This window comes from Canis lupus, chromosome 18 (assembly GCF_011100685.1).
Source record: "Canis lupus familiaris isolate Mischka breed German Shepherd chromosome 18, alternate assembly UU_Cfam_GSD_1.0, whole genome shotgun sequence".
NCBI lineage: Eukaryota > Metazoa > Chordata > Mammalia > Carnivora > Canidae > Canis > Canis lupus.
In genome coordinates this window covers 52,589,798-52,612,423 of record NC_049239.1, presented here as the reverse complement: position 1 = coordinate 52,612,423, position 22,626 = coordinate 52,589,798, and the positions used below count along the sequence as shown (strand labels likewise).

Here is a 22,626-nt window from a genome sequence, read left to right as displayed (position 1 = left end):
CTGCGCCTTGGTGAACAATTAATTGCATTTTGTTGAAATCGGAAACCTGAGAACAACCCTCATCATCTGCACCCAGCCCCTCACCCCCCCCCCCCCCAGCACATCCCACGGGTCGCTGAAGATCTGCCAAGTCGGTCTTCTAAGCAAGTATCTTAAAGTGCTTGGGGACTTTTTTTTTTTTTTTTTCCCTTAAAGAGGCTAGGACTGGGGGAGCCCAGGGTCTGAAGGCAGTTCTGACCCGTGTCAGAGGACGGGCGGGGAAACTGCTAGAGGCCCCGCCCGCACTGTGCGCGCATCTAACCTCGTAGCTCCCCCGCAGCCTCTTGTGAAGTCTGCACCCGTATAGTAGGAATGGGGGACATATTCCGGGGGCCCCTGCCTGCGGGGGTGCGGGGTTGGGAGCCAGGACCCGCCTTCCTTCTGGGAGGGAAGCACCAGACGAGTTCTTCTCAATCTGCTCGGGAGGCTGCGGGAACCCAGGGCTCTCCCGGAACCTCTTCCGCTCAGGGAGGAAAGGTAGGGGGAACGCTAGTCTCGAAGGACCCAGGGTTGCAGGGGGACCTTTTAGCTGAAGGACTGCCTCGTTTCAACAAGAACTTTATGGCTCCCGGAAGTGCCTCCTCCCAGTTCTTTCCCAGCCTCACACCCGTGGGCTGCAGTTGGAGTGATGGCGGCTGCAGCCGCTGGACCTGGCCCGGGGTCTGGAACTGGGGACTCTCCGGAGGGGCCCGAGGCGGAGGCCCCGGAGCGTCGGCGGAAGGCGCACGGGATGCTGAAGATTTACTACGGTCTCTCGGAGGGGGAGAGCGCGGGGCGCCCCGCAGGGTCGGACCCCCTGGACCCGACGGATCTCAACGGGGCACACTTCGACCCGGAAGTGTACCTGGACAAGGTGTGTGTTTGTGTGTTGGGGAGAACCAGGCCCCGGACACATCGCACCCCCCAGATCATGCCTTCGACTTTGCTGCGGGGGTGAGGGACGCAGGGGCTCGTAAAAACCAGATGACCCTAGGGCAGGAAGCAGGGGCCGAGCTGGAGTCTAAGGGGGCGTGGGCAGATTTGGACGGGCCGGAGCAGGTGCGGGGTGCTGATGTCCTGGGCTGATGTTCTGATAGGCCGGGGCGTGGGGCGTGGGGCGTGGGGCGTGGCCCAGGCGTTGACAGGCTTAGGGGTGGGCGGTGGCTGAATCTGAGCGTTTCAAAGGCTGACAAACCCCAAATAGAGTCGAATCTAGTAACTCCTGACCTATGGCACTGATAGGCTCTTTGTCTAGTATCTCTGCCAGGAGTGGGATGAGAGCTTTCTTGCACCCAAAGCCTACCAGGTAGGGGCAGGCCTGAGGGACATGAATGCCCCTGCCCTGAGCACTACCACTTGGATTTCCTCCAGCTGCGTCGGGAATGCCCCCTGGCCCAGCTGATGGACAGTGAGACAGACATGGTGCGACAGATCCGGGCTCTGGACAGCGACATGCAGACCCTGGTCTATGAGAACTACAACAAGTTCATCTCAGCCACAGGTGATTCCCGCTGGGACACACCCATCACAGTCCCGCCTGCCTGTTGGTCTTGTGTTGGGGAGTCGGGGGAGGAGACCCAGATTCTATTTTTTTTTTTTTAAATTTTTATTTATTTATGATAGTCACAGAGAGAGAAAGAGAGAGAGGCAGAGAGACATAGGCAGAGGGAGAAGCAGGCTCCATGCACCGGGAGCCCGATGTGGGATTCGATCCGGGGTCTCCAGGATCGCGCCCTGGGCCAAAGGCAGGCGCCAAACCGCTGCGCCACCCAGGGATCCCGAGACCCAGATTCTAGTCCCTCCCTGACATTTATCCACTCCCACCTCTCAGAGCTTTTGTGGTCAAATGATGGTAGCTGCTCTCAGAGGGTTATTCTGAGGGTCAAAGGGGAGAAAAAAACAAAATGAAAACAATTTAAAGGTTTTATTTGTTTATGCATGAGAGACACACAGAGGCAGAGACATAGGCAGAGGGAAAAGCAGGTTCCCTGGGGGAGCCCTATGTGGAACTCGATCCCAGGACCCCAGGATCACAACCTGAGCTGAAGGCAGACACTCAATCACTGAGCCACCCAGGCATCCCAACAAAATGAAACCTTAAACTGAAATGGGTTTATCTGAACCACTTAGAATCCCTGACACTATCGATGTCTCAGTAAGGGTTAGTTTCTCTGATTAGTGGTAGCTTTCTTCTCTTGCCCAGGTCTATCTTGAGGGTGGGCTTGTCTCTGTCTCTTTCTCTCTCTCGCTCCTTTCCTTCCTCTATCCCTTTCCCCCTTTTAAATTAAGCAAAGAGGGGGATCCTTGGGTGGCTCAGTGGTTTAGCGCCTGCCTTTGGCCTAAGGCGTCATCTGGGAGTCCTGGGATCGAGTCCCGCGTCAGACTCCTGGCATGGAGCCTGCTTCTCCCTCTGCCTGTGTCTCTGTCTCTCTCTCTCTGTCTCTATGTCTATCATGAATAAATAAATAAAATCTTAAAAAAAAATTAAGCAAAGAGACACAATATATGACATTAAGGGACACAGAGATCATGAAAAGGGTTTTTTTTTTTCCTTCTCCTCCTGCCTCCTTTATTCTCTGTCCAGGACAGTGCTAGACAGGGTTCAGCTATCATTCACACTAACTACTGTCTTATGTTGGTGAAATGCACTACTCAGACTTTTTTGTGATAATTTTGGACTCGTGTGTACATAGTTCTAGAGGCAGATCTCGAATGTCTACTGGTGGTCCATGAGAATGTTGGGTGAACCTTTGTGAGGCTCATTCTGACATCTCTTACTCTACTAGTGTCACAAGGTTGGGTGTAGCCATTGTCCTTTTATCTGATTTGAAACAGGTTCAGTGAGTAGGCACCTCTTTATTTGCTAATACCAGCATCAACCAGCAAGAAATCATAATTCCTAGGGGCGTCTGGGTGGCTCATTCAGTTAAGAGTCCATCTCTTGATTTCCGTTCAGGTCATGATCTCAGGGTCATGAGATGGAGATTGAGCCGGGTGTTGGGGCTCCATGCTCAGGGGGAGTTTGCTTTTCTCTGCCTCTCTCTCCCTTTGCCCATACCCTCATACTCTTTCTCTAAAATAATTTAATAAGTCTTTTAAAAAAAAGAAATCATGATAATTTCTGAGCTACAAAATTTCTTACAAGAACTTTGCAAACATTACATTTTCCATTTGTTAGAATTTGTATAATTTTGACATTTAACTGTTATTTAATAAAGGATGACTTATCTTTTTTCTAAGAAAGGGAGAAAATTATAAAATGAGTGTTGGAATCGGGGTTCTAAATCTATAACACGGTAAAGTCTTATATCCATTCAAGAAGTATTCATTGAATGCCTTTTTTTTTTTTTTTTTTTGCCAAGACCTGTTCTGCATTTTGGGGATATAGTAATAAACCAGCTAGATCAAGCTCCTTCCTGCAGCCTGCATTCTATTTGAGGAGACAGACAATAAATGAACACATAAATAAAGGTGGTAGTAAGTGCCAGAAAAAGAAAATAGAATAAGGATAAAAGAGTAATGTGCGTGTGGGTCTACCTTTAGCTAGGGTAAGTACGAGAAGGCCCCTCTGATGTGGTGACATTTGAGCAGGGCTTTCATGAGAAAGAACTAGCCATGGGTAGGGGAGCAAACAGCAGGGGCAGAGGCTCTGAAGAGAGGGCATGTGGGCATATTCAGAGTGCAGCATGGGGTTTAGGGGGAGCGAGGGAGGAAGGAGGAGAGTGGTAGGTGATAGGGTAGAGGGCTAGTGGATTCCAGATTTTGTAGGGACTTATAAGTGGTTACAAGGATCCTGCTCTTTACTCTGAGTGAGTGGAAATGAGAAGAATGAAGTGACCTGACTTGTTTTAAAAGGACCTTTCAGTCCACTCTGTGGGGAATGGACTATAGGGAGGCAAGGGTGGCAGCCAGGACACCCATTAGGTGGCTGTTGCAGCAGTCTAGGCAAGATGCCAGCGGCATGGACTAAGAAAGCTTCTTAGCCATCACAGAACATATGTTCTAGAGAAAGAGACGGATGATAAATATAGATCATTTCACTCAACAAGAACTCCAGAGAAAATGAAACAGGATAATATAGAGAAAGTGGGTGGTTAGGGGTAGTTTAAAAAGGGTGGCAGAGAAAGGGGTTTGTGAGGCAGTGACAGTGAAGGTAAATGATAAAGAGCTGACCATGTGAGGATTTGGAGGCAGAGCAGCTCAGGCTGAGGAAACATCCTGTGCAAAGACCCTGAAAATGCTGTGACAAGAGCAAGAGTGACGTGATGAAGGGAGCAGGACCTGACTGCATAGGATATATACACGAAGGGTCGCAAGCTTTTCTGAGTAAAGTACATATTTTAGGCTTTGCAGGCCCCTTGGTTTCTGTACTTGTCTCTGCTGTGATAACCTGAAAGCCACTATGGGCAGTAGGTGAATGAATGCAGATGGCTGTGCTCCAGTGAAGCTCATTTACATAAACAGGTGTGACATCCAAAATGATGTCAGCAGAAATAGTGGAGCAAGTGTATTTGAAAATCTTCTTACCAGGGCAGCCCAGGTGGCTCAGTGGTATGGCATCGGCTTCGGTCCAGAGCCTGATCCTGGGGACCTGGGATTGAGTCCCATGTCGGGCTCCCTGCGTGGAGCCTCCTTTTCCCTCTGCCTGTGCCTCTGCCTCTCTCTCTCTCTCTCTCTCTCTCTCTCTGTGTTTCTTGTAAATAAATAAATAAAATATTTTTTAAAAATCTGGGGATCCCTGGGTGGCTCAGTGGTTTGGTGCCTGCCTTTGGCCCAGGGCGCGATCCTGGAGTCCCGGGATCAAGTTCCGCGTCGGGCTCCTGGCATGGAGCCTGCTTCTCTCTCTGCCTGTGTCTCTGCCACTCTCTCTCTCTCTGTCTCTCATGAATAAATAAATAAATAATCTTTAAAAAATAAAAAAAATAAAAAATAAAAAATCTCCCTTCCATAAATGCAACCAAAAAACTGGTCAAAATTGTCAGAATCAACTTTTTGGAATTCTAAAAATTAACCAAAAGTTTGCAGCAATCTGAGGACCCTTTTTTCAAGAAAAACAACTGAATCTTGGTAAAAGTAGTGAATCCGGTGGTGGGTTTTTTTCCCCCTAAAGATGTATGTATTTGTTTGAGAGAGAGAAAGAGTACATGAACAGGAGGGGCAGAGCGAGAAGGAGAGAGAATCTCAAGCAGACTCTTCTGAGCCCGACTTGGGGCTTGATCTCAGGATCCTGAGATCATGACTTGAGCCAAAACCAAGAGTCTGACACCTAACCAACTGTGCCACCCAGGCACCCTGCCTGTGGTATTTAATTTATATATTTTAAAGACTTTTTGGGGGGAGGGGTACCTGGGTGGCTCAGGCAGTTAAGCATCTGCCTTCAGCTCAGGTTCTGTGATCTAACCCCTCATTGGGTTCCTCATTGGGAGAAACTCAGACTGCTTCTTCCTCTCCGTTTGCCTGCTGCTCCTTCTGCTTGTACTCTGTCTCCCTCTGTCAAATAAATAAATTTTTAAAAAAGATTTATTTATTTATTTATTTATTTATTTATTTATTTATTTGAGCACAAGCAGGGAGGAGGGGCACAGGGAGAAGTAGACTTGATCCCAGGACCCTGGGGTCATGACCTGAGCTGAAAGCAGATGCTTAACTGACTGAGCCACCCAAGCACCCTGTGATATTTTAGCTTACCCCACAATTTCCTCTCCATCTCAACCAGCTCAGTAGTAGCCCATTTATTTCTGGTACTGAAGTGACCAGAACAGAAGTGGAGCTCTTTCAAAGCCTCATGCTGAAAGAATTTTTTTTTAAGTATTTTATTTTTTTATTCATGAGAGACACACACACAGAGAAGGCAGAAACGCAGGCAGAGGGAGAAGCAGGCTCCCTGTGGGGAGCCCGACATGGGACTCCATCCCTGGAACCCGGGATCACGACCTGAGCTGAAGAAGGCACTCAACTGCTGAGCCACCCAGGCATTCCAAGAACTGTCTTTATGTAACCTGTCTGGTGGTTTCCCGAAAGACTCCACTCCATAGATTTGTTTTTACTTGACCTGACCCTGGAAGTCACCCTGGGTCTAAAAGCCTCTCACCAGAGAGTTTTGTCAGAAAATTTCAGGCAATTACTGTGTCTGCGTGAAGTGATAGATAATACATGGGGCAAACAAAGACTAACTCAAACGCTTAACAGGAAAAGCTGAGGAACGAGACATTCATATTGAAATTTGAAGGTCACATATATGTAAGGTGGTACACATGCATTTAAGAAAGACCTGAGAATGCTCTAAGGTTTCTTCTCTGGCTCACCTTCAGGCTCTGCACAAACAGTAAGTAAAGGCTAAGGCAGAGCTGTAAACTGCCTGGTTGAGTGTTTAAGATCTGCCCCAGCACACACACTCACACAGTCCCTCAGCAAAAACTAAAGAGATGTATTGGTTCCAGGTATTTAAAAAAATATGTGTCCAGGGATCCCGGGGTGGCTCAGCAGTTTAGCGCCTGCCTTCAGCCCAGGGCATGATCCTGGAGACCCGGGTTCTAGTCCCATGTCGGGCTCCCTGCATGGAGCCTGCTTCTGCCTCTCTCTCTCTATCTCCCTCTCTCTCTATCTCATGAATAAATAAAATCTTAAAAAAAAAAAAAAAAGAAAGAAAGAAACTGTCTCTTCAGAAGCCCAGGTATTGAATTTACTACAGAAAGATTTAAATCTGGGCAGCCCGGGTAGCTCAGCAGTTTAGGGCCACCTATGGCCCAAGGTGTGATCCTGAAGACCCGGGATCAAGTCCCATGCATGGAGCCTGCTTCTCCCTCTGCCTGTGTCTCTGCCTCTCTCTCTCTCTCCCTCTCTCATGAATAAATAAATAATATCTTTAAAAAAAATTTTAAAAGAAAGATTTAAATCTGCTGTATTTTATAAAGATTTTATTTAGTTAGTTATTTGAGAGAAAGAGAGAGAGCTAGCATGTATGTGCACAAAGTGAGGGGGAGGGGCAGAGGGAGAGGTTGAATCTCAAGCAGGCCTCTGCAACCTAGCATGGAGCCAGACTTGGATCTTGATCCCATGACCTCAAGATCATGACCTGAGATGAAATCAAGAGTCAGATGCTCAACCAACTGATCGACCCACATGCCCTGGGGTAGTGTAGTCTTGTGTGAATTAGCCCTTAGCCTATAAGATCTGACACTAGGGCAGCCCGGGTGGCTCAGGGGTCTAGCATCGCCTTCAGTCCAGGGCATGATCCTGGAGACCCGGGATTGAGTCCCATGTTGGGCTCCCTGCATAGGGCCTGCTTCTCCCTCTGCCTGTGTCTCTGCCTCTCTCTCTCTCTCTCTCTGTGTCATGAATAAATAAATAAAATATTAAAAAAAAAGATCTGACACTAACTCTAGGTAAATAGTCACAAAATTGGGATCCCTGGGTGGCGCAGCGGTCTGGTGCCTGCCTTTGGCCCAGGGCGAGATCCTGGAGACCCGGGATCGAATCCCACGTCGGGCTCCCGGTGCATGGAGCCTGCTTCTCCCTCTGCCTATGTCTCTGCCTCTCTCTCTCTCTCTCTGTGTGACTATCATAGATTTAAAAAAAAAAAAAATTAAAAAAAAATAGTCACACAATTAAGGTAAATTGTAGGATATTCAGCTGGTGTTGCAGAATTGATGTGTGGTAAACCCACATAATCTGGTGTCAGATGTGAAGTAGTGTTGGAGTATTGAGAGTGGAGGAAACACACAGGAGTGTCTTTTCTCTCTACAGACACCAAAAGCATAAGTAACCAAAGGAAAAAAAAATAGGTAAATTGGACTTTATCAGAATAAAAGTTTTGTGAGGGCAACTGGGTGGCTCAGTTGGTGGAGCGTCCATCACTTGATTTTGGCTCAGGTAATGATCTTGGGGTTATGAGATTGAGCCCCATGTCAGGCACTGTGCTTAGTGTAGAATCCGCTTGAGATTCCCTGTGCCTCACCTGGCTTGCATGCACCCTCTCAAAAATAAATAAATAAAATCTTTTTAGAAAAATAAAGTTTTATGTTTTAAAGGACAATATTGGGGATCCCTGGGTGGTTCAGCAGTTTAGCACCTGCCTTCGGCCCAGAGCATTTTCCTGGAGTCCTGGGATCAAGCCCTGCTTTGGGCTCCTTGCATGGAGCCTCCTTCTCCCTCTGCCTATATTTCTGCCTCTCTCCCTCTCTCTCTCTGTGTCTCTCATAAATAAATAAATAAAATCTTTAAAAAATAATAAAGGACAATATTGAGAAAGTAAAGGATGACTCACAGAATGGAAAAGGTATTTGTAAGTCCTATATCTAATAAGGGGTCTAATGTCCAGAATATATAAAGTACTTTTACAACTCAGCACTAAAAAGACAAATAACCCTATTTAAAAATAGGCAAAGGCGGCACCTGGGTGGCTTAGTCGTTGATCGTCTGCCTTTGGCTCAGGTCATGATTGTGGGGTCCTGGGATTGAGTCCCGCATCGGGCTCCTCATAGGGAGTCTGCTTCTCCTACTGTCTATGTCTCTTCCTCTCTCTCTGTGTGTGTCTCATGAATACATAAATGAAAAATCATTAAAGAAAAATGGGCAAAGGGTTTAAATCGACATTTCTTCAAAGAAGATATACAAATGACCAATGAGCACATGTAAAGATGTTCAATATCATTAGTTATTGGGGAAATGCAAATCAAAATCACAGTGAGATACCACTATATACCCACTGGGATTTCCAGAAAGTGGAATATGACAAATGTTGGTGAAGATGTGGAAGATTTGGAACTCTCAGACATTACTGGTAGGAATACAAAATGGTGCACCTGAAAATACTTTGGCCATTCCACGAACAGCTAAGCAGAGAGTTAGCATATGCCCCATAAATTGCACTCGTGGGACAATACTGAAGAGAATGGAAAACATGTTCACATAAAAACATGTACATGAATGTTCATAGCAGCATTAATAGTAGCCAACAAAGCAATGCAAATGGCCACCAGATGGTAGATCGGGAAACAAATGTGGAGCCACACAATGGAATATTAGCCATAAGAAAGTGTGACATACTGATTCATTCTATAATGTAGAGAACCTTGAACATGTGCTAAGTGAAGCCAGGCACAAAAGGCTATATTTTGTATAATTCCATTTGTGTTAAATGTACAGAACAGGCAAATGTGTGGAAACAAAACAAATTAGTGATTGGCAGGGACTGAGGCATGAGAGAAATAGGAGTCACTGCCAAGGGTTTTGAGCTTCTCTTTGGGGTGATGAATATTCTAGTTTGATAGTGATATGGGTTGTACAATCTTGTGAATATACTAAAAATACTAAAACCCACTGAATTTCAGGGTATGCTGATTACATCCCAGTTAAAACCCAAAAAGCTAAACAGGGATCAAGTCAGGTTTGGTCTCCAGGCTGTACTTTGCCAACCTCTGGCCTTGATAGTTAGTTTATGTAATAATACATTTATCTGTTTCAAAATTGAAAAGGTCTCAAAGGTTGCACAATGAAAAGCCTCTTCCCATTCCTTTCCCCAGGCAATGATAAATCAATCTTTAACAGTAAACTTTATTGAAGATTCACAGACATACAGAAAAGTACACAGGTTACAAGTGCAGAGCTCTGTGAATTTCACAAATGGAACAGGTCTGGGAAGTCAGCACTGAGGCCAATAGGCTGCAGGTTGGCTAGCTCCCCACCCCCACCTCACCCCCAGTCTCCTACCACTTACCTCCCATTCCTCTCCCAAGCTAGTGTCTTGGTGTCTAGTTACCATTTGCCCTAGTGCAAGCTGCTTTTCGTAACAAGCTTCAAGTGCTCGCTTCGGCAGCACATATACTAAAATTGGAACGTAACAAGCTTCAAATAGTTCAAGGATATACAGTATAGTCTCTATTACTCAGTGGTGTTTTTTTTGTTTTTTGTTTTTTTTAACATTGTACAACTTTTATTTCCATTTTAATAGCTCTGTGCCTGTGCATTCAGCAACAATGACACCAGCAGTAGGTTTTCTTTTACTCCGTTTGAGTGACAACTTAGTTTTTGGATTTTTTTCCTTTGGAAGTCAGATTCAAGTTTCCTTTTTGAGGTAGTACCTAAGTGTCATGGGCCCAAACACCCACCCCCAAAAGGAATTTGCTCTTTTGATGGTATCATTTGACAAACCTGGATGGAGATTATGTCAACAGGTTAAACTGTTCCTTCTTTTTTTTTTTTTTTTTTTTTTAAGATTTATTTATTTATTCATGATAGAGAGGGAGAGAGGCAGAGACACAGGTGGAGGGAGAAGCAGGCTCCATGCCGGGAGCCTGACATGGGACTCGATCCCAGCACTCCAGGATCGCGCCCTGGGCCAAAGGCAGGCGCTAAACCGCTGAGCCACCCAGGGATCCCTTGGTTAAACTGTTCCTAAGCGAAGACAGAAATTAGGGGAGGATGAAATGCCTCTTTTCCAAGCTCCTCCGTGATCATTAGCCCATGATCCTTCTGGTACCTCAGCTTTCATCTTTTGCCTTTGCTCTGCTTTTATTCATTTTTTTAACTATACGGTACTCTGTGTGCTGTGTTCTTTAATACATTGTTCATGGATTGGCAATGGAATAATCTTTTTCCAACAAAATGCAAGCACCTCCAGAGTGGGGCTCCAAAGAATGGTAAGTATAGTCCATTCATTTTATATTATTTTATTTTTTAGTAACTTTCTAGGGTAACATCTAAGAATAAAGTGAGAATAAAGGTGAGTGGGATCCCTGGGTGGCTCAGTGGTTGAGCGTCTGCCTTTGGCCCAGGGTGTGATCCTGGAGTCCTGGGATCAAGTCCCACATCGGGTTCCCCAGCATGGAGCCTGCTTCTCTCTCTGCTTGTGTCTCTGCCTCTCTCTCTCTCTCTGTGTCTCTCATGAATAAATAAATAAAAATCTAAAAAAAAAAAAAAAAAAGAATAAAGGTGAGTGGTTTTGTGCTATAGATTGTTGCTAACATGAAAAGGTTATTTTGCTAATTCATGGTCTACTTCCTCCTGTACATTTTTTAAATCTCTCAGTTGCTCCACAGATTTTAGCTCTGTGGGTTCTTGTGCATTTTTTTTACCTTCTCTGTTTGTTTCCTGCAACTTTGTGTCTGTTCCCTTTTATTTTCCCTGTCATGTCTTTGATGTTTTTCTCCTCACCTTGCCTTTCTTGCTGTCTCCCCAAGTTGGGCTGCTGCCCCAGGTCTGCTCAGAAAATATTCCCATGGTCCAGGAGCCACACCCAAGCCAGGTATGGGTGTGCAGAGGCTCACAGATGACGCCAGGTTCCTTTCCATAAATATTCATCAGTTTGCACAACCACCAGCAACTAAGAGAATAGCTCTTTCTAAACACCCCAGTCAACACTTACCAAAATTTTTCATCTTTGATACTCCCATGAGTGAAAATTGGAAACCTCTGGAATTTTAATTTGTCTTGTGAGTGCAGTGGAACATCTTTTGCCTGTTGAAGAACTGTTTGTTATCCTTGTCCGTGAACTGCCTATTCATGTCTTTTTCCTGTTTTTCTATAGAGTTGTTGTTCTTTTTCATAATGATTTAGAATTCTTCTTCACATACTAAGGAAAATTAGCCCTAGATGAAATGACATGAATTTTTTTTTTTTTTAAGTTCATCTTTTCAGGGCACCTGGGTGGATCAGTAGATTAAGTATCTGTCTTAAACTCAGGTCATGATCTCAAGGTCCTGGGATCGAGCCCCATGTCTGGCTCCCTGCTCAGTGGGGAATATGCTTCTCCCTCTCCCTCTCTCTGAAATAAATAAATAAAATATTTTTTAAAAGTTCATCTTTTGATTTAGTTCCGGTGGTTTTTGTTGGTCAAATAATTTTATTGATCTCCTCTTCGATGGCTTCTGAGTTTAAGGTGTTGTAGAAAGACCTTTCCATCTGTAATATTTAAAAATTCTGGGATCCCTGGGTGGCGCAGCGGTTTGGCGCCTGCTTTTGGCCCAGGGCGCGATCCTGGAGACCCGGATCGAGTCCCGTGTCGGGCTCCTGGCGCATGGAGCCTGCTTTTCCCTCTGCCTGTGTCTCTGCCTCTCTCTCTCTCTGTGAATATCATAAAAAAAAAATAAAATAAAATAAAAATAATAATAATAATAATTTAAAAAAAATTCTTCCTGATTGTCTTCATATACTTTGTGATTACATTTTAAAATCACATTCAAACTTGGATTCATCTACTGTGTGTGTGTTTGTTCATGTGCGTGTTAGGTGTGAGGTCTGAATCCAACTATATTTTTGTTTCAAGTGGTTCTCCACTTGTCCCAACACTATTTGTTGAATAATTAATCTTTTTCCCATGGACTTGGAATGGTACTCTTATCATAATTTCTTTGTTTCTGGATTTTTCAAAAACTTTCTGTTTTGGGGCTCCTGGGTGGCTCAGTCAGTTAAGTGTCTGACTCTGGATTGATTTTTGGCTCAGGTCGTGATCTCAGGCTCATGAGATTGAGCCCCATCTGGGCTCTTCACTGAGTGTGGACTCTGCTTGAGATTCTCTCTCCTCTCCGCTCCCTTCCCTCATGCACACATTCTCTCTCTCAAAATAAAATAAAAAATCTTCTGTTTGATGTAACTGATCTCTAATTGTCCACATACCAGTGCCACACACTTTAAATTATTGTAGCTATAAAGTTACAAATGCTCTACATTGTGGGAAAGCTAGTTCTCCCTCACTATTTTTCACCTCCAAAATTTCCTGTGTGTGCTTATTCTTCCATCTGAACATTAAGTTATACTTTCAAGAAGTGATATCTTAAAATGTTACTGAATTAAGTTAAATTTCTAGAGAGAATTGACAGAGTATTGGGTTTCCTATCCAAGATAAGCTTTTCTACTTCTTCAGGCCTTTTAGTATCTTCCTCTCTAATTTATACAGGTTTATTCATATGTGTTGAACATTTCTGAAACTTATTTCTAGACATTTTTATTTTTTAAATTGTATTAAAACAGGTCCTTTTCTTTCATTGTATCTTCTAACTAGTAAGTGTGAGTGCTGCTACTTAATACTATTGATTTCCTTGTATGAATTCCATACTGTCACCTTACAAAATTCTCTTCTTGTTTGTGCTGATATTTTCAGTGATTCTTTTGGGTTTTCTATTTTTTATTTTTATTTTTTTTAATTATTATTATTTTTTAAAAGATTTTATTTATTTATTCATGAGAGGCACAGAGAGGGGGAGAGAGAGAGAGAGAGAGGGAGAGGCAGAGACACAGGCAGAGGCAGAAGCAGGCTCCATGCAGGGAATCCGACGTGGGACTTGATCCTGGGTCTCCAGATCGCGCCCTGGGCCAAAGGCAGGCGCCAAACCGGGCCAAAGGCAGGCGCCAAACCGTTGAGCCACCCACGGATCCCCTATTTTTTCTTTTTAAAGATTTTATTTATTAATTCATGAGAGACAGAGAGAGAGAGAGAGAGAGAGAGAGAGAGGCAGGGACACAGGCAGAGGGAGAAGCAGGCTCCATGCAGGGAGCCCGACGTGGGACTCGATCCTCGGTCTCCAGGATCATGCCCTGGGCGGAAGGCGGCGCTAAACCGCTGAGCCACCCGGACTGTCCTGGTTTTTCTATTTGTATAATTATATCATCTGCAAATAGTGATAATTTTACCTCCTTTCCAATTTGTGTCTCTCTATAATGTATTTCTTTTTTTTTTTTTTTTTTTTTTTTTTTTTTTAAAGATTTATTTATTTATGATAGACATGGAGAGAGAAGAAGCAGGCTCCACGCACTGGGAGCCCGACGTGGGATTCGATCCCAGGTCTCCAGGATCGCGCCCTGGGCCAAAGGCAGGCGCCAAACCGCTGCGCCACCCAGGGATTCCCTATAATGTATTTCTTGAGTCTAACTGGGTTGGCTAGTATCTTCAGAACAACGTTATATAGCAGTGGTGATCATGGTCATTCCTGTCATCTTTCTGGTTTTAATGAGAATGCTTCCAGCATTGCTTCATTAAAGTTTATGTTGGTTTTTGGAGGTTAGAGAAATATTCGGCTATTCATATTTTATTGAGGTTTTTTTTTCAAATTCAAGAATTGGTGTTGAATTATTTCTTGTTCATCTATTTTTATTTATTTATTTTTAGAGAGAGAGAGCAGGGAGGGGGGAGAGAGAGTATCTCAGGCTGACTCAGTGCAGAGCGAGGAGCCCCACACAGGGCTCCATCTTATGACCCTGAGATTATGATCTGAGCTGAAACCAAGAATTGGATGCTCAACTGACTAAGCCAACCAGGCACTTAATTTTCATCTATTAATAAGCTGGGATTCGATCCCGGGACTCCAGCATTATGCCCTGGGCTGAAGGCAGGCACTAAACTGCTGAGCCACCCAGGGATCCCCCAATTATTCTTTTAATACATTGCTGAATTCTGTTTGCTAAGTTGCCTCAGCATCTCCATTTATTTATCTGTGCATCTCTATTCATAAGAGATATGAATGTATCATTTTAATTTTTGAGCTCTTTTTGTTAATGTTCTCATTAACCTATATGGGGTGCTAGGTGGTTCTGTTGGTTAATCATCTGTCTTTGGCTCAGGTCAAGATCCCAGAGTCCTGAGATCATTCCCTTCATTGGGCTTCCTGCTAACCAAGAGTTGGATGCTTAGCAAGGAGCCTGTTTTTCCCTCTTCCTCTGCTCCCCCCTACTGTGCTCATTCTCTCTCTCAATTAAGTAAATACAACCTTTTTAAAAAAAAATTAACCATATGGATTCCAGAACAACAGAAAACATAAACAGCGAGAAGAGAACATTGTCAACAAAAGATTCTCCTTCCCGTCTACACATGGGCACCAGGCCTGGCCAATGTCCTAGGGGTATCGCCATAGCTCAGAAGAGTGGCTCAGAAGACAGATGTTTAACCAACAGAACAGAACCCCCTAGGCACCCACATATAGGTAAATTCTGTTTTCATAGCAAATTATTCATTTCATTCAGGTTTTCAATTTCTTTACATAAAATTGAGTAAAGTTTTATCTTGTGATTATTCTAATTATGTATTTGTATTTATTTCCCCCTTTAAAAAATTAATTTAGGGGATCCCTGGGTGGCACAGCGGTTTAGCGCCTGCCTTTGGCCCAGGGCACGATCCTGGAGACCCGGGATCGAATCCCACGTCGGGCTCCCAGTGCATGGAGCCTGCTTCTCCCTCTGCCTATGTCTCTGCCTCTCTCTCTCTCTCTGTGTGACTATCATAAATAAATAAAAATGTAAAAAAACACTTTATTCTATATCCTCATCAACACTTGTTAAAAAAATTAATTTAGCTAACATTTTATTTTAAAATTTTAAAGGTTTTATTTATTTATTCAAGAGAGACACAGAAAAAAAAAAAAAAGAGAGAGAGAGACAGAGAGGAAGGCAGAAACATAGGCAGAGTGACTCTATCCCAGGACCCCAGGATCATGCCCTGAGCCAAAGGTAGACAGACACTCAACCACTGAGCCACCTAGGTGCCCTTTACCTAACATTTTATAAATTTTATTTTTATCCTTTTTTTTTTAGTGATCCTGATCTTCGTTAGTTCACCCATGTAATAAATGTATTGATCTTGGGGTGCCTGTGTGGTTCAGTTGGTTAAGCATCCAACTCTTGGTTTTGGCTCAGGTCATGATCTCAGGGTTGTAAGATTGACTCCCGCGATGGGTTCTGCACTCACTTTCACTCTCTCTAAAAATAAATAAATAGGTAAGTAAAATCTTTAAAAAAATCTCTGCTTTTAGCATTACTAATTCCTTAATTCTGTTTTTTTTATTTGTAGTATGTTTACTAACTTGAGTTGAAAATTTATTCTAACTTATTTATATAAAGATTAAAAACTGATTTCCTCTGAGCATTGCTCCAGCTGTGTCCTATAGGTTCTGATCTGTAGTGTTTTCATTGTTGTTATATACTGCACTTTGTTTTGATTTCCCTTTTGACCCAATAACTGATTAAAAATGAAGGGTTTTTTTTCCCCTCTAAATGATGGGGTCTTTTTGTTTTGTGGTTTTGTTATTAATTTCCAATTTAATTTTATTGTAATCAGAAAATGCTGTCTGTACAACTTCAGTTTCTTGTCTTTGTAAATTTATTGAGATTTTCTTGAAGACCTAATATGTGGTAAGGTTGTAGTGTATTCTGTGGAATCTGAAAAGAATCCAATTTCAATCAAATAGGTCACCTATATTAGTTCTTTAGATCTTCTGTAGCTTCCCTTGGCTCTTGACACTTGATCTGTTGTGGATCGGTAGAAGTAGATTAAAGTCTCCTGTGACAAATATGTTTCAGCTTCATACTTGCTTTCCTTCATGAATATATATTTAAAGTAATCGCTACACCCAGCATGGGGCTCAAAGACTCACAACCCTGAGATCAAGAGTCACATGCTCTTCTGACTGAACCAGCCAGGCAGCCTTCCTTTATGAATACTGATGATAAGTTCAGGAGTAGATTTAGGGAAATTATTTGGGAAATATTGGCCATAGTTGGACAAGAGATGATGGTGACTTGGAAACAAATTGTTGGAGGTAAAACTTACAGGACTTGTTGATAGACGAATGTAAAGTGAAGGAAAGATAAGAATAAAAAATGACTCTGAAAATGGCCAGGAGCAAGATGGAAAATTTTAGTGGAAGAACAGTTTTTAGGAAAGTCAAGAATTCTGTTTTGGACATGTCATACTTAAATAGCCTGTTTACCATCCGCATCAAGGTGTTAAATGGGTCGTTAGGCTGGACTCTGGTCAGGACTGGAGACAATAATGTCCAGGTCACCACAGCCATGGGACTGGATGAGACAGACCCCCAAGGAAGAGGGAGAGCAGAAGGCATGGGTCTGTCCCTGTACTCTGCAGATTTGGAGGGTGTTGGTGTTTGCTTGTATTTTCTTTGTGAAGTGTGAAGTAGAGTTACCAGTTGAGAGCTGGGGGCATGTATTGGAGTTTTAAGATATCAGGAGAAGATACTACTTTAGAAAATGGAAAAGCAGGGACACCTAGGTAGCTCAGTGGTTGAGCATCTGCCTTTGGCTCAGGGTGTGATCCCAAGATCAAGTCACACATTAGGCTCCTTGCAGGGAGCCTGCTTCTCCCTCTGCCTATGTCTGTGTCTCTCGTGAATAAATAAATACAATCTAAAAAATGGCAAAGCAAAGGGTTTAGAAGGATAGAGGGGTGAACGATGCGGAGTGCCACTTTTGAACTTGAAGTCATAAATTTAAAGGGAAGCCAGTTGGCATGATTTTGTGGCTCAGTTTTAGCTGTTCAGTTGCATGGGGTTGGTGGCTTGTTGGGACGGTTTCACTAGCAAGTATTGGAGGAAGAGGGCAAAAGAGGCAAGGGTGCTTGTAAGTATGCCATGATCCCCTAGTGGTGGGTCAGAGATCCTGGGAAATGAAGGAAATGTAGGGAATTGCAGCCATAAGGGTGTCATGAGTAGTGACATGGTGCTAAGGTCAGTGGGTCTGGAGTTCCTGAAGAGGCCAAAGGATTGTTAGAGTGAATAGACAGGGTGAATGATCAGAGTTACAGAAGGTGGCGACGCTTAAAGCTGAGATTGAGAGGAAGCAGTTCTTTCTGAGGGCAAGGAGAGGGTGGCACAGTTGAGACAGAGGCAAGGGTGGGTGGAATTGGGGAGGTTGTGAATGGAGAGTCAGGAATGTCTGAAGCCTCCTCCATATGGATGTTCTTATCTACAAGGAAGTGACAGTGATCAGCACCTGAGAGGTGTGGCAAAGAGGACAGTAGAGATGGCAACAAAAGGGGTGTAGTTTGATGGCGTGGTCTTCAGAGAAGCTGGGGTTTTAAAGGGAAGAAGAGTAGAAACTATCTAGAAGTATCAAGGGGCCAGGCCCTGGGGCATGGGTGTGAAAACTGTCTCAGGCAGATTTCCCTTAAGATAAAAGGGAAAGGGCCCATTAGAGGTCAGCTGTGTTCCAGAAGGTGGAGTGAAAGGGTTTGGAAGGTCTGGGAAGGACTTAAGGGTATCTCCTCCCTGTCGGGCAGGGTTCTGGGCATGGAGGATGTACCTCTGAAGGAGGAGACAGGTTCCTGCCAAGTGCTCTGTGCCCTCCTTAGGCATCTTCTCAGCATAGAACTGTGGCTCCGTAGGCCGTCCCCCTGCTGCACCGGTGCACACAGGGGGTGCTCAGAAAATGTGGCCTTCCCTCCCGATTTCTGTGACGAAGCACCATTGCAGCCCCCTTTGCACTGAAGCATCAATGTGACCTGAGGAGCTGGCTCGGGAGCATTTGCGGGGGGGGGGGGGGGGGGGGGGGTGCGCGGTGTGTGGGCGGCGGGGAAGCCTTTGGGTCCTGCCTCCAGCTGAGTGCTGCGCCTGTGCCAAGTCATCTCCTTTGCCCTCTCCCGTGCCCTTGCCCTCCCAGACACCATCCGGAAGATGAAGAACGACTTTCGGAAGATGGAAGACGAAATGGACCGGCTGGCCACCAACATGGCGGTGATCACGGACTTCAGCGCGCGCATCAGCGCCACCCTGCAGGACCGCCACGAGCGCATCACCAAGCTGGCAGGTGGGCCCGGCCCCGGAAGCAGGGGCCGGAGCTGGCCACCCCGGGCCCTGGGGCCCTCACCACCTGCCTCCATCCCCCAGGGGTCCACGCGCTGCTGCGGAAGCTGCAGTTCCTCTTCGAGCTGCCCTCGTGCCTCACCAAGTGTGTGGAGCTGGGCGCCTACGGGCAGGCGGTGCGCTACCAGGGCCGCGCGCGGGCCGTGCTGCAGCAGTACCAGCACCTGCCCTCCTTCCGCGCCATCCAGGACGACTGCCAGGTGATCACGGCTCGCCTGGCTCAGCAGCTGCGGCAGCGCTTCAGGTGTGGCCCCGGCCCTCACCCACCCCGCCGGGGTCCTGGGCCTGCCAGTCTGCTGTCTGCCCCACTCCCCACCCCCGCCCCCGCCCCCACCCCCACCCCCACCCCCACCCAGAAGTCTGTGGGCCTTCCCTTCACCGCCACCTCCACCTTTCAGGGAGGGCGGCTCTGGAGCCCCAGAGCAGGCAGAGTGCGTGGAGCTGCTGCTGGCCCTAGGCGAGCCTGCGGAGGAGTTGTGTGACGAGTTCCTGGCCAACGCCAGAGGGCGGCTGGAGGCCGAGCTGCGGAGCCTGGAGGCAGAGCTGGGGCCCTCCCCTCCCGCTCCCGACGTCTTAGAGTTCACCGATCACGGGGGAAGTGGCTTCGTGGGTGGCCTCTGCCAAGTGGCCTCTGCCTACCAGGAGCTGTTTGCAGCCCAGGGCGCGGCGGGTGCCGAGAAGCTCACAGCCTTCGCCCAGGAGCTGGGTGGCCGCTACTTTGCGCTAGTAGAGCGGCGGCTGGCTCAGGAGCAGGGTAGCGGGGACAACTCGCTGCTGGTGCGGGCACTGGACCGCTTCCATCGGCGCCTGCGGGCGCCTGGGGCTCTGCTGGCCGCTGCGGGGCTGGCTGAGGCTGCCACGGAGATTGTGGAGCGAGTGGCCCGGGAGCGCCTAGGCCACCACCTGCAGGGCCTGCGGGCTGCCTTCCTGGGTTGCCTGACCGATGTGAGGCAGGCATTGGCTGCACCTCGTCTGGCTGGAAAGGAAGGCCCAGGCCTGGCGGAGTTGCTGGCCAATGTGGCCAGTTCCATCCTGAGCCACATCAAAGCCTCCCTGGCAGCTGTGCACCTCTTCACCGCCAAGGAGGTGTCTTTCTCCAACAAGCCTTACTTCCGGGTATGACCTATCTTTGGGCCTCCCATTCCCCCCTCCCCCTTAATCCTGGGCATTCTTTTATTCATCCTACAGTTTGGCAGCTATCAGAGCACACAGTCCTTGCTCAGGCACTCTGGATGTGGTTTCAGGCTGTCATGAGGAAGGCTGTGAGGGCATCTGCAAGTGGGATCCCCAGTGCTGGCTTTGTTCCTTTGCACTCCCTCCTCCAAGCAAGGGAGCTGCTCTTGGGTCCTGGAATGCAGGATAAAGCTGTCCTTTGGAGAGGGTCTAGGGCATTTAGAAATAGAGGGTGGCTAGCAGCCCATGCCTGGAAGAGGGGACCTGCTATGTATCTGTGACCCTCCTCCTCACAGGGCGAGTTCTGCAGCCAAGGTGTTCGTGAGGGCCTCATCGTGGGCTTCATCCGCTCCATGTGCCAGACAGCTCAGAGCTTTTGTGACAGCCCTGGGGAGAAGGGGGGTGCCACACCGCCTGCTCTGCTCCTGCTACTCTCCCGCCTTTGCTTGGACTATGAGACAGCCACCATCTCCTACATCCTCACCCTCACCGATGAACAGTTTCTCGTGCAGGTGAACCACTAGCTCATAGCAGGGTAGGGGATGGTGGTACTGGGAATCCCGGAGGCTGGGCTGAGCTGTCATGGTCAGACCCAGGCCAGCTGCTTATGCCCTGCCCAGCCTCTGCCTTGCCCAGCCTGTGCCCAGCTCCTGCTTGGCAGTGGCCCTTCCAGCACTCACTGTCTCTCTGTCCTCTGCACCCCTGGCTCAGGACCAGTCTCCAGTGACACCTGTAAGCACACTGTGTGCAGAGGCCAGGGAGACAGCACGGCGGTTATTGACCCACTATGTGAAGGTGCAGGGCCTGGTCATATCACAGATGCTGCGCAAGAGTGTCGAGACACGGGACTGGCTCAGTACCCTGGAGCCCCGGAATGTGCGTGCTGTCATGAAGCGGGTGGTGGAGGACACGACGGCTATTGACGTGCAGGTGCTACCCTCGGGCTGGCCAGGGGGTCCTGATGCAGGCTGTGGGTGTGAGGGGAGCAGTCCTCGGAGGATCAAGACACCAGTGCCTGTGGCTTGTTCCTCCTCAGCCCTGGCTCAAGGCATTGTTGCCCCCATTTTACTTACAATGAGGCTGAGGTCTAGAGTCAACCAGGGAATCAGGGCCGGGCTAGCACTGAAGTTTGGGCCTCAGTGCGAAGTTTCATGTCCCACCTTTGCCCATTCCACCAGACCTATAAATAGTGACCAGGTACCAAGTCCCCATTACCAGGTCCCCACTATCCTGTGATTCTTGTCACAAATGGGTTTGTAATTTAGCATGTCCTTGGGCCTCACCCTGGGCACCTGATGGGCTTGGAGGCTCCCCTTGCTCTGGCCTCCTTGCAGTGCTTTCTTCCACTACCAGGTGGGTCTTCTGTATGAAGAGGGTGTCCGCAAGGCTCAGAGCAGTGACTCCAGCAAAAGGACCTTCTCTGTGTATAGCAGCTCTCGCCAGCAGGGCCGCTATGCACCCAGCTATACACCCAGGTCTGGCTGGCCAGGGGAACCCCAGGGGGAATGGACAAAGGAGGATGGAGGTCCAGGGTGGGTTCTGATTGCTTGTCTTCCCCCCCCATCCAGTGCCCCAATGGACACTAATCTCTTGAGCAACATCCAGAAACTGTTCTCTGAACGTATTGATGTGTTCAGCCCCGTGGAGTTCAACAAGGTCTGAAGTCCCCCATGACACCAACTTCCAGGGGCCCTTGAGAAGGTTGGCTGAAGCAGTCCCACAGAGTCAGGAAGCCTAGGACTCTGTCCTCACCCAGGCTCTGCCTCTGTGGGCTGTTTCTAGGAGTAAATGGTCAGCCGGAACCCCACCATCACCGTATGCCATGGCCCTCTGCCCTGACCTTGGTGTGTTCCCAGCCTGGGTCTGGATGTAGATCTAGAATGCCTCTTTTGCTCTTGTCCTCGTCATCAGAGTAGTCCTGGGTCCTCCCCAAGGATTCCTGTCCATACCATAGTCTCTGCCCCAACCCAGCCCATACGCCAGGACTTGGTGGTCTTTTTTTTTTTTAAGTTAGTTGTTACTTATTTATTCATGAGACACACAGAGAGGTAGAGACATAGGCAGAGGGAGAAGCAGGCTCCCTGTAGGGAGCCCAATGCAGATGTGGGACTCGATCCCAGGATCACAACTTGAGCCAAGGCAGAAGCTCAACTACTTAGCCACCCAAGCGATTGGGACCTGGCGTTCTTTTGTCTCTGACTCAGCAAGCCTCTCTGCTCCCCTATGTCAGTGCTGACTCCCATCTCTGCTTCTGATTGTTAGGCCTTCTCCCTCTGTTCTCCAGATAATGGTGCCAGCATTGTATCTATGGGAGTCCTGGGACTTGTACACCCCATTGCAGCTCCTGGCCTCTTACTCTCTGTGTAGCCCCTGCCCAGAACTGGATGCCTTCAGGGACCCAGTGCCCCCTCCCAGCACCTGCTGGCCCAGAGCTATATTCCTGTTCCTTGCCCACAGGTCTCGGTGCTGACTGGCATCATCAAGATCAGCCTGAAGACGCTGCTGGAGTGTGTGCGGTTGCGCACCTTTGGTCGCTTCGGCTTGCAGCAGGTGCAGGTGGACTGTCACTTCCTGCAGCTCTACCTGTGGCGCTTCGTGGCGGACGAGGAGCTTGTGCACCTGCTGTTGGATGAAGTGGTGGCCTCAGCTGCCCTGCGCTGCCCAGACCCAGTGCCCATGGAACCCAGTGTTGTCGAGGTCATCTGCGAGCGTGGCTAGGCCAGCCGCTGCCATGCACGCACCCGCTTGCGCCGTTGGTCGCCCCAGCCTCCCCATCCCCTGGTCTCCCGCCCGCTGGCCTTTCCCCTCCGGCCTCCAGACCCGCCAATAAAGACGTGTTGTTCTCTTCCTC

At 47.4% G+C, this 22,626-nt stretch overlaps 1 protein-coding gene across 1 annotated transcript; it reads left to right on the top strand.

The window, feature by feature from the left end:
* The first annotated feature begins 579 nt into the window (after nt 1-579).
* On the top strand, nt 580-22,623 carry VPS51 (VPS51 subunit of GARP complex). The gene is made up of 10 exons (XM_038563979.1): nt 580-892; nt 1,390-1,519; nt 18,400-18,546; nt 18,627-18,846; nt 19,001-19,718; nt 20,072-20,287; nt 20,487-20,705; nt 21,129-21,250; nt 21,344-21,431; nt 22,233-22,623. The coding sequence occupies exons 1-10, from the start codon at nt 668-670 to the stop codon at nt 22,491-22,493; spliced, it is 2,346 nt and encodes a 781-aa protein (XP_038419907.1). The 5' UTR covers nt 580-667; the 3' UTR covers nt 22,494-22,623.
* The last annotated feature ends 3 nt before the right edge of the window (nt 22,624-22,626 follow it).